The 12,728-nt window shown below is 40.5% G+C and overlaps 1 protein-coding gene across 2 annotated transcripts in view; it reads left to right on the top strand.

Moving 5' to 3' along the window:
• Clstn2 (calsyntenin 2) overlaps positions 1-12,728 on the top strand; it is a 588,979-nt gene that overhangs the window by 227,099 nt on the left and 349,152 nt on the right. For both annotated transcript variants that reach the window (XM_006511334.4, NM_022319.2), the window contains exon 2: positions 6,805-6,927. In XM_006511334.4, coding sequence (XP_006511397.1) covers positions 6,805-6,927 — 123 coding nt within the window. The remainder of the gene's footprint in view (positions 1-6,804; positions 6,928-12,728) is intronic.

The following is a 12,728-nucleotide window of genomic DNA, read 5'->3' as shown; positions in this document are numbered from 1 at the left end:
GCAGGTCTATCCATTCCTAATGAATCCTTTGTGGGTAGTGAATTCACCTCTGAGATGTGTTTATTACCAGACTTACATCTTTCCAATGAGCTACACGCCCATCTTTTCATCAGTGCCTGCACTATCTTGATTCCACAGCATTTCAATAAATCTTACTATCAAGTAGTGTAAACATCCCAGCTTTTGTTTTCTTTAAAATCATTTTGATATGCGTCTTTGGGGGGGGTATTTATTTCATTTTCATTTCCAATGCTATCCCAAAAGTCCCCCACACTCTCCCCCACCCACTCCCACTTCTTGGCCCTGGCGTTCCCCTGTACTGAGTCATATAAAGTTTGCACGGCCAATGGGCCTCTCTTTCCACTGATGGCCAACTAGGCCATCTTCTGATTCATATGCAGCTAGAGACAGGAGCTCCAGGGGGGTATTGGTTAGTTCATATTGTTGTTCCACCTATAGGGTTGCAGATCCCTTTAGCTCCTTGGGCACTTTCTCCAGCTCCTCCATTGGGGGCCCTGTGATCCATCCAATAGCTGACTGTGAGCATCCACTTATGTGTTTGCTAGGCCCTGGCATAGTCTCACAAGAGACAGCCATATCTGGGTCCTTTCATCAAAATCTTGCTAGTGTATGCAATGGTGTCAGCGTTTCGAAGCTGATTATGGGATGGATCCCCGGATATGGCAGTCTCTAGATGGTCCATCCTTTCGTCTCAGCTCCAAACTTTGTCTCTGTAACTCCTTCCATGGGTGTTTTGCTCCCAATTCTAAGAAGGGGTAAAGTGTTCACACTTTGGTCTTTGTTCTTCTTGAGTTTCATGTGTTTTGCAAATTGTAACTTATATCTTGGGTATCCTAAGTTTCTGGGCTAATATCCACTTATCAGTGAGTACATATTGTTGAGTTCCTTTGTGAATGTGTTACCTCACTCAGGATGATACCCTCCAGGTCCATCCATTTGCCTAGGAATTTCATAAATTCATTCTTTTGAATAGCTGAGTAGTACTCCATTGTGTAAATGTACCACATTTTCTGTATCCATTCCTCTGTTGAGGGGCATCTTTTTTTATTAACATATGGATTTTAAATTTTGATAATAAAAATTCCTGTGGATACTTTTTAAAGACATTTAAACTCTTTATCCCTTGTTTCCTCTCCCAAGTCCTGAGATGGTACCCATAGAGTTTCTTTGGCTCTATAGGTCAATTCTGGGGACATTTAGTCATGTTTCTATTGGGACTCCCAATTCATGAACATTGTATCTACATTCAGACCTCTAAATTCACTCAGCAGAAGTCTGATTTTTAGAGCTTAGAGACCTCACATGCGTTTAGTGAGAGTTATTCCTAAGTGTTTTGTGGTTTTGATACTATTATAACAGCACTGTTTATTGACGATTTCACTTATCCTTAGTCAGTACCCTCAAGTGACACTCTTACTTTATTATGTTGTCTTATTGACTGTGTTTCTTAGGACTTTACAGAATACACTTCTTAGGTCTCGTTGGAATGTCTCAGGATATAGAGGTTTGAAGCTGGAGATCATGGTGTGTGTGTGTGTGTGTGTGTGTGTGTGTGTGTGTGTGTGTGTGTGTGTGTGTGTAAAGAGACAATTTCACCTTTTCCATTGCAAACTGATTCTTTTCTAATTTACTGCATTGGTTTGAAACACCAGTAGAATGTCGCTGAGGCTGAAGAGCAGACATCCTTGAGTTGTCACCGTTTCTATGGAAAAGGCGTGCAGTCTTTACTATTAAGCATGAAGTTAACTCCAGGACTTGGAAACATTCTTTAGCAGATTGAGGAACCTATCTAATTTTTCTTTGATAGATATATTTATACACAGATATTGAATTTTTCCAATTTTTAAAAATAATTTCCCCATTCTACCTCAATGCTCAGAATGCTTTCTGTATATTTTATGCCGTGCATGCGTTTGTGTGTGTGTGTGTGTGTGTGTGTGTGTGTGTGTGTGTGTGTGCAGGCTAGATGTCTCTGAGACGGTGAGGTCAATGTTCAGGTATGTGGAAGCATAACATGGATGGGGAGCTTATTAGTGTTTGAATGATAATTGTATGACATTTTCCTAAACTCCTTCTTGAATTTTGCATAAACAACTTAAGAAATAAACATCTCTGTTTTATAAACAGGGAATAGATAAAAGTGGAATTATTTAAAAGCTTATACACAACTGAGTAATGGGGAAGTCCCTATTCATTTCTCAGTAGAAACCTAAGGCAATCATTAAGTTCATAGAACAAAAATATCTATGAAGGAGGCTGCTTCTGATATGATGCAAGGTTAATTGAGGCTTGATCCACATAATAAGAGAATAAGGGATCCATTTGATTTCCACTGAATAGATTTTGTTCTTGAAATGACCACTGAACTACTAAGAAAAAGTAATTCATTTACAATACTTGTCTTAGCTCTGTGTTTTAGTTACTTTACTATCTCAGTGATAAAACACCATGACCAATGCAACTTACAAGAACATATTTAATTTGGACTTACAGTTTCAAAGGGTTAGAGGGCGAAGGAAAGGGATTGTCAGTAGGTAGGAGAGAGAGAGAGAGAGAGAGAGAGAGAGAGAGAGAGAGAGAGAGAGAGAGCAGACAGAGAGGATAGAGACAGAAACAGAAACATACTTGGGTAGAATGAGTCCTTTGAAGTCTCAAAGCCTTCCCCTAGTGACACACCACCTCTAACAAGGCCACACCTCCTAATCCTTCTGAAACAGTTCTACCAGCTGGAACTAGTATTATTTATTAATTAAACATTTATTAAAAACATGAACCTATAGGGAACAGTCTCATTCCAACCATGACACTATTATTGGTTTGCAACCCTAAGGATTTGCTCTAGAGACAAAACATAGACATTTTTGTTTACATATTGAGATGAAAACATCAGTCAAACTTGAAAAGAACAAAAAGATTTGAGGAAACTAGAATGTGGGGGAGAAGTCAGACAACTCCATGTGTGTTTGCCTTTTTATTTTCCAAGTGGGACAGTGAAGCCCTTGTGAGTCTCAATTCCTCTCCTGTGAAATGAGATACAAACCACTGTAATTGTTGTAAGGATTAATGAGCCTTAGCTGGCGAGATGGCTCAGTGGGAAAAGGTACTTGCTGCCAAGCCTGAGAACCTGAGTTTGAACCACACAACTCAGGCAGTGGAAGGAGAGAACTCTCCCTGTTGTGCTCTAACCTACACACATGGACTATGGCACATGCACGCACACACATGTAGATATACTGAATAAATAGATAGATAAATAAATGAATGTAAAAGAGGATGAGTCAGCCCACATGCATGAAATGCCTATAATGAAGTAGCCATCTGACTAATAGCAGCTATGACAGGAATAAAGGGAGGCAGACCTTAGGTAGAAGGAAATCAGCCTCCACTGATGAGGGAGCGGCCTCAGTGTTCAAGTTAATCTATAAACCCTCTTCCATGCAGAAGATATCACTGCCCAGAGGCCGCAATGAGTCTGAATAATGAAAAGACAGAGGTTCTGAACCCAGCTCAGGGTATTTGAGTGACGGGATGTCCCGTGTGTGACATCATCACCCACATCTTGTAGTTGAAGGCTTTGGAACCCTGAGAGGCTCCTTGACTCACCCAATACTACCTACAAGTGTCTAAGCCAGAGTTAAAACCCAACACATGGCTGCACTGAGTTGGGACACAGTGGATCACAAACTCTAGGTGAGCTCCCAGTGTCTGCTCGTTACACATTTCTAATGAATAGGCCCCTAGGTTTAATTAAGGAAAAAGGAGATTAATTGTTTCTCCCAACAGCTGCAAATTATTTACATTGCATTTGTGTTGATGGCTAATAAAAGAGCAAAGGAGGATGGGGACATTCGGAATGGCTGTAATTCTTACGGAGTCCATAATGAAGTGCAGGTCTGAACGACAGAATATAAGAATGGATGAGCCTACTGCCCCATGCATACCTGAAATGGGCAGAGCTGCTCTCTGCTCTGAGAAGGATTCAATCAGCAGGAATGGTTCTCAGGGGCTCAGACTTGAGGCTAGCTTGGCATGTATCCCTACCCCAGCAGACTGCCAGCCACTCAATCTGTGGCTGCTGGGGATTGGGTGGGAAATAGAAAGATGGAAAGATGGTGATTTAGGCGTGGTCCCCCACCAATCCTGGGACAGCTCTTAAATGAACTTTTGATGGATGATGGATTGGGAGAGGGAAAGGGCAACAGAATTAATCTCAATTCTCTGAGCTCTTGACTTTCCATAGCTATTGAAAAGTTGGTATAATCCATTACAATAACATGGTATTCCACGAACTTTTCCAGGGAAGCTCTGAACGAATGTGTACTCACCTCAGGTGGGGCAGCAATGACAGGCCAGAGTAACGATCCCAATTGTAGCTACCCTGGTGAACTAATGAATGTATTGAGCTTACTGGCAGCACCACAAGCGAGGGGGTACTACCAGCAATGTGTGACCCCCTAATGAGTTATGCCACCAAAAACTCTCCCCTCAGGGTGGATGAAGATTCCCCCAAGGCTGTGTAGGTGGAATATCCCTTCATATAGTCTTCCACTCTCCATTTCTTTTTGAGACCATATGCAGCTAGGGTAGGATTTCTTGCCACAAAGACAGGTTCTATAAGGGAATAGGAATCTTTGGTGAGAGTCTAATGGCATGCCTCCCGTGACAGAACTTCAATAGGCCCAAAATGAGGGATTACTGTGTATAGTCATACCTGCTTTCATTTAGATGGTTATGGCTGTCATGTTCTGAGGACATCACTCTGCAATGAGTGTCTGTTAAATATGTGAAATAATATTTATATTTTTGTGTTTGTGAATATCTTTGGTATGTGGTGACATGCTAATTTTTTTGTCCACTATGAAACATGTAGTCATCTTGAGAAAGGCACTCTTCGTAGAAACCTTTTCTTTACTATTTTTATAATGATCACCCCTCTTTCAAAGGTTTCTGTGGGGAAGATATATGACCACAACCTGGAATCTATGGGCCAGAGTGTGAGGGTTGGCCATATTAGCTTGTCATGTTAATTTGCTTTTTTAAGGTGCCTGCTTTGCCTTCTTAATTCTGTGGGTATGTGGGAAGGATTTAAAAGAAAGACCAAGAACTTCACAGTGGAAGGATCACTGTTGATGTCTTTGTGGAGTGTTGACTGGAGAGCAAAGGATGTTTTCTTGTAAGATGAGCTGAAATGCCCTTATAGATATCCAAATGGCATCACAGTGACCAAATAAAAATTAGACAACACCCTCCAAGGAGATGAATGGCTTAATGGTAGAAGTTGGATATTTAACAGAGGTGTCTACATGTGAACATACAAAATCTTGTAACATCTTATCTCAAGCTTCTAGCCATTGTTATTCCTTGTTAGTATATTATAGTTGCTTGGTGTGCATCCTATCTAGTACTGTAAACTGACTACTTTCAGAAAACTGGAAATGTACTGTGTCACACTTTTAGATGCCTGACATCTACAATGAAAATATTGCAAGACCATTCTTCATCTGTACTCTGAGAAATTATCAGGTGGAAACTCCCAACCTGGATAGTACCTAGTAGCCAGTAGAAGTACAACTCGTGTGTGTGTGTGTGTGTGTGTGTGTGTGTGTGTGTGTGTGTGTGTGTTTATGCTGGTACATGTCTCCTGTAAGAGGAGACCAGTGGTCAAGCTTGAATGTCATTCCTTGGTTACTGCCCATCTTATATTATTTTTGCACAGGGTCCTTTATTGGGACCTGGTACTCATTTATAAGCTGGGTATCCAGCAAGTCTCAGGAATCCACCTGTCTCTGCCTCCCTAGTTCTGAGAGAGAAGCATTAGCCTCCATGCCTAGAAGTTTGCCTAAGATCAAACATGATCTGAGGATCAAACAGGTCTTAATGTGCATATATCAAGCACTTTACCAAGTAAGTTATTTTCCCAGGCCAGCTCCAATCTTTCATAATGTGTTTCTTGCATGCCTGGCTGTCTCTAGGTAAAAATTTCCCCTTTTAGTAGGGACACCAGTCATTTTCATTGAGGATCTACCCTAGTAGCCCATTTTTAAATAGATTACCTCTGTAAATGTCTTATTTCTAAATAAGGACAAATGTTAAGGCATTGGAGGTCATAATTCTAACATAATTTTTGGATACACTGACATTAAGCCTGTAGCATGTTAGATATATGTTTACATATGCAGTTGTTCTTACACAATGTATGATTTTAATTGGTGAGTTTATTGAAGAGAAATTTTAATTGATATATAACAGGCAATTTGAATAGCCTTTAATTCATCAGAAATATTTAGTGTTTGTTGAATATTGACATATGTATGTATGTATATATATATGTATGTATGTATGTATATATATATATATATAGAGAGAGAGAGAGAGAGAGAAAGAGAGACATACATAGATCTTTTATATATGCATGTGTGATAATCTACTAATGACATCTACAGATGGACCCAGTTAAATTGAGGTCAGAATTTACTGCACACAGTATAATATGCTGGTATCTTGACTGATAATGAATTTTGAGTCAGAAACATCTATTAATAGGTGACATTAGAAAATTTAACTCTTAATTGTATCTGTCTATATTGGTGCTTATCTTATGTGGACCATGCTTGTGCTATTAGGATGTAGATACACATCTCTGAATCTTTTCTACATAACAAGTGGGCTAATGTTTATGACTTAGGTTGTTGGGTCTATGATGTGGCAAACATGAAACATTTCTAGTTCTGTTTTGTATGGGTTATTCACATGGTCATCTTTTTGTTTTGTGTATCTCTTTAGTCAATAAACACAAGCCATGGATCGAGACATCGTATCACGGAGTCATAACTGAGAACAATGACACAGTCATCTTGGACCCTCCACTGGTTGCCCTGGATAAAGATGCCCCAGTGCCTTTTGCAGGTAAGATGACTGGTATCTTAATATGCTCTCAAGACTCACTCTGGAGGCCTGATGTTAAACCTTCACAAAGCTGAGCTAGGACCTAAAAGCTGTTGTCACTGCTCTATGTGCAGGTGACCTGTGGTTTTCATGCTGTGGGTCTCTTCTCGTTGCCAGTGTGGACTGGACTCTTTATCTCCTTATGGCTGTTCTCCTTCGCATTGCTTCCCATGTACATTTTTTGGAGTGATTACTTTTGCTGTTTTTGTTTTCTTTGAAACAGAGACTCTCTATGTAACTCTGACTGTCCTGCAACTAGCTATGTAGACCAGGCTGGTCCCAACCTCACAGACATCAGTCTCTCTCTGCCTCTGTCTTCTAAGTACTAGGATTGAGGACTTGTGCTACATGCATTTTCGTTCTTCTAAGAGGTGATAAATTGCTAATATGGTCCTTGGATTTGGAGGAGTTGGACTGGTGAAATGCCTTGGGAGAATTTTGCTCTTAGAGGGATGGCCCATACACGTCACAAAATGTGGAAATCGCTGTCCCCACTAGCTACATACCACATGGGGACTTGTATCTTGACAGATTGGGAAGAAAGGGAAAATAAAAAAGTATTTAAAAAGATTGCTAAAGGTAAGATGGGACTGTGCCCACGAGCTTCAACATGAATGTGGATTTCAGAGGAGGAATTTGGAGTCAGGGTGACTTTGCCCTTTGTGCTTTTTGGCTAGAGAGAGATTTCTTGTGTCTTCAAAGCTACTTCTGCCCTCACTCTGATATCCTGCAAAGGTCACACTCCAGAAAGGGTGTGTGTAGGACAATGCACTAGCACCTGCTTCGGTGGATTTGTGTAAAGACAAGGAAAAGAGCAAAGCCTTGGGTGGGAGGCCTCAGACAAAGACTGTCTGAAGATGCCCGAATCACGAAGAATATTGTTAACATTTTATAACTGTCAAGAGAAAGACAGGAAATTTAATGAAGGTTTTCAAGACCTCTAGAAGATTGCTTTATGATCGATGGGTGCCAGGCAGGGGTTTCCACCATGATGAAGTCTATTTTTTCTGACAGTTTGTCTGCTACATTATGAGCTACTTGGGCAGAAAAAAAAATGACTTTCACTTTTAAGAGAGATGCTCTGTGAAGGCCTTTTATTCATTACAGAATGTTATAAAGTCGGTGTGATAGGCTGGGTTAAACTCTATGTTATATGAAGATAAACCATGTGCACTCCTACAGAGAGGGGGGAAGACTCTTGGAAGGTTTTATCTTTGTTTTATGTAGAATGGTAACTACCAAGGTCACCTAACTGTGACTTCTGTGATGTTTAAAGTTGGGGAATCTTCAAACATCTTCCGAAGTCCTCTAACCAAATGACACGTTGAAGTATGACTCTCAGGCCATTTTTTTTTCTACAAAGGATGAGATTCCACCCCTACCCTTCTTCAACAGCCTAGAAACAATCTACCTCCCATTTCTTCTGGGCATGACTAATATGGTTGTGAGGTTAACCAATGCCTTTAACAGTGCCTGGAAATAAGAATTTTGAAGGAAATTTCAGCAGTTTGGGTCATGGAACTGTTTGATTTGACATAGATACAACATTTCGAAACTGATAGGTTTATTATAAAAATGCAAAATTCTGGTTAATCTTTGTGAATCAGATCTCACATACAGAGAGCTGAGCCACAGTTTCCTCCAGTTCTTTATGTTCTCTCTCCCGCTCTCCTTCTTTTTCTTCTTCACTCTCCTGTCCCTTTCTTCTGACCTAAGATACAGCATTTGTCTGGGCTGGCCTGATTTAGTATAGATGCCAGGTTGTCCTCCAACTTGTGATTTCTGGCCATAGCCATCTGGGTGCTGGAATCACAGATCTGTATCAAAACCCCGAATTGGCTCCCTCTTTCATCTCTGTGTGAACCCCAGCACCCACCATTTCTGTCACAGTTTAAGCCCAGAGGCATTTCTACTGAGCAGGGTTTAGTCTTTCCCATTCCTGTCTGTGGGGTTGACCTCTCTTTCAAGCCAATAGTGTAAATTTCTGGCTAACTCCCAGGAAGTAATGGGGTGTCCTTTAGTCACTCCAGTGCTAGGAGCAGTGTGTCTTACTATTCACTATGCCTACCCCTAACGGAACCCTCTTTGTGTCTGGTTGTGAGCAAGGAACTAAAGTCTACAGCAAAGTTATCCACTCTCAACAGAGAGACTACAATAAATACATTCAAATTCAAGCAAATCTGATATTTGAGCGTTTATAGTCATAGCAGCTTACTTAGCTTTCTTAGTTTGGGGGGGAGGGGCTTACAGACCATGAAAGAAATTCACCTGGAGACTCCCCAAAGCATTTCTTAAGTTGAAGCCCCATCAAGCGCCTTAAACTTGCATTTGGATTTTATCAGATGTGCTCACAGTTGTTGAGGCCTGTTTTGAAACTGAGTTTTGCCCCTCAGCCAAGCCCTGAGTAGCTATTTCCAACCAGAGACAATTTCTATACTCCACCTGTTATTTTTGCAGCTGCCTTAAAAAAGAAATCTGGCTTAATGCATCAAAATATAATCTGCCAAGCTCTTAAGAGTAAAAAATAAAGGTGCTTTTTTCCTGTGGTCAAAGCTATTTTTCTCAGCATTATTTATGGCCAGCTGTAAGACAGGACACAGACACTAGCCATCCATCCATGCTACAGGGCATTTATTTTTAAAACATTTATCTTAAAAAGAAAATACTGAAGATTTATTTCAGATCCCTATCAGTCTCATAAAATTGAAAAATTTATATCTGCCTGCTTCATCACCCTCCTTGTCAGCTGGAGCTTTTGGTTCCCCTTATCCACCACTCCTGCATTGGGGGGGTCACTTACCCTGGCCTTCTCTTTGCATCTTTACTTCCTGTAGATCAGGTGACCTGAGCTATGCTCTGTGAAAGACCTTTCCTTTTAAATCATTTTTGTTCAACTTTCTTTCTCTTATCTTTGCCTACCTTTTAAGATTTTTAGAAAAAAAAAATTTTTCCACAAAAAAAAATCTGTTGAAAACTAATTTAGAATTATATGTTATTATAATCAGTGTTTATCTAAATAAAAGAAAAAGCACTGGCTATAGGAAACATGGAAAGTACTATAAAGTACACATTAAAAAGCACAGAGCTATACCTCCCCGCCTCTAGAGACTCCATTTCAGTAGGCCTCCTTTCAGTCACATGTCTCTTCCTTGTTAAATTTATTATCACCTCTTGCATTTAATATTAGAATTGAGTGTTAGTTAAGTAACATCAACACTGTAAGTGCCCTAATGAATGTTCTGGAGTTTACCTTTTCCCTATTGGCAATGTATCCATTTCTATTTTGTTGCAACCCACCTGCCTTGCTGAGTCTATTGGCTATGTGTTTTCAACAGTATGATTAATTGGTCAAACATTTGCAAGCTCTTGAAATGCGTTAGAGTGCTCCTCTAAGACTTGCCTGACTTTGTAATCCTATTCACACCATCTGAATCCTCCTCCTCTGGCTCCCATGTTGCTTGCTCTAATGACGAATTGATGACAGCCTGGCAGGGTAGCCGATTGTATTGTCTTTAATAACACTATCTGTGAATGAGCTAGGCTTTCCAGGCTTGTTCTTTGGATGAAGTGTAAGGAATGTCCATGTCACATGCTCCAAATACATTTGTGTTTCCCCTCTCCGGCCTTCTCCCCATGCTCATTTTATAGAAGAAATACACCATTGGCATTGGGGTTAAGCAACTTGCCCAGAATTTTAGGATAGGTGAACCTGTTGGTTGTGACAGGAGGCTGTCTTCTGTGGGACCCTCTGAGCTTCAAGTCCCTATGATTTTGTTCTGAATCCTTGTCCTATTTGACCAGAAAAACATCCATGAGACTTCAGCCAGCTCCATTAGACTTGCTTGGCTTCCTTCTCAACGCAGAGTCTGAGCTCTGTAGACTTGACCTTCTTAAAGAATCAGACACAGGAAAATCCTTAAGTAATAATGGAAATCCTGTTCGTTGCATGACAAAAAAAATGATAATGAAAGCCAGCTGGGCACTCTGTGAACTTATTAATTTCTACATGTGCCCCACTGAGGCCTGTTAGGAAACTGTAGAGACTTTTAAATTTGAAGGGAATTAGATTGCCTTTCAGAGATAATAGAAGTACTACTCATTTGTCTACATTGGGCCAGTCTGGACTTGCCTCTTGTAAGGACAGGGCTGCAGAAGATGATCAGGCATAATTGGCTGGATTCTCAGCCTGGGTGAGTCTCTGAAGGCTGCCTACAAAATTGTCTAGAGTATGATTTGGCCTGGTTTGATTAGCTGGCTACCATGCTGAATGTCTCAAGGATTGCTCTTTCCTTCCTGGCTAACTCCATTTTTCTTCCTATTCAGTCCAGTGTCTGCCTTCCTACCTACCTGTGGACCTGTCCAGGAACCTGGCTTCCACCTAGGTTTCAATAGGAGCCTAATGGCAGAGACCTTCCAGGGTTTAGTCAGCCATGATATCTTTAACTAAGCAGGGATGGCAAAGGTCATAAGCATTCATTATTTCTATTATTTTTAGATAGATCAACATCATTGTATACTTTATAATGTATAAAATAATATGTTTAAAGTCATATCAATATATTGTGGTCTGCTTAAATTTAGCTCAGTGGCAAATACATTACCTCACACAGTGTGAAGGTTAGTGTTATCAACTTAGCAAAAAGTAAGATCACCTGGGAGATGGGCCTCTGAACATGCCTAAGTGAGCATTTCATAACCTAGTTAACTGAGGTTAGAAGATCAATATGAATGGCATGATTTCATGAGCTAAACCTTGAACTAAATAAAAACGAGGGAGGGAGTTGACCGGCTCACAGGCATTGTGCTCTCTCTGTTTCCTGACTATGGATGTCATGTGGACAGCTGTCATAAGCTCCTTCCATCCTGGGTTCATTGCAAGATAGACTGCCAATCTGGGACTGTGAGCCAAAATGAACTTTCCTTTCAATTGCTTTTGTCAGAGTATTTTATTACAGGAACAGAAAAGAAACTGAGACACAGAGTTGTCATCTTTCAGTGATAGGATATCACACCCAGCCTACTTTCTCCAAGAGTAATATGTTATCACAAACCATAGTCACCTTGCTCGACAGTAGAGCTCTTAAATGTATTATTTCAGTTACACTGCAACTGTTCATCCTCTGGCCAACAGAGCCTCAGCCCTGCCAGCCTTTGGTGACCACTATTATATTCTCTACATCTGATATCAGCATTCTTTAAATTCCACCAGAGAGGGAAATCAGCTGTATTTGTCTATTTTTGCTGGCTTATGGGCCCTTCTGAGACACACACGTTTTTGCATTTAAGCTGTCTGCACTTGCTAACTTTATAATCTCAGAGTTGTCGCTAAACTCGTCCAAGGGAACGATCATAATGGAGGCATTCATAACACCTACTCCTGGGATTAATCTATGGATATAATTAGATATTAATGAAAACTGCCTGGAGCCTTGTCTGGCAGCCAGAAAGTGTCCAATAAATCATAGTTGTGTTAGTCATCGCCATGGCGATGATGAGGATCATCAGGGCAATTGTGATTCCTGTAATCGACAATAAGCCACAAGTGTTTGTTTCCTTTCTGGTTGATTACAATGGTGCAATTATAATCTGTGATGTTGATGATAAAAGAAAGGGGAAACACAAGTCTAGAGTCTGTTCTGAGGCCCGTTATAGTCACCTAATCAGACTGTTGACTCAATTCCTTAGTGGCATGGCAGTGTGGAAATGGGCAGTTAAATTATAGTTTGAAGACTGCACAGCTCCATAAATAAATATCAACTAGC

The sequence above is a fragment of the Mus musculus genome, chromosome 9 (assembly GCF_000001635.26).
Source record: "Mus musculus strain C57BL/6J chromosome 9, GRCm38.p6 C57BL/6J".
NCBI lineage: Eukaryota > Metazoa > Chordata > Mammalia > Rodentia > Muridae > Mus > Mus musculus.
The sequence above is the reverse complement of the archived record's forward strand: the minus strand, read 5'-3'. Positions and strand labels throughout refer to the sequence as shown.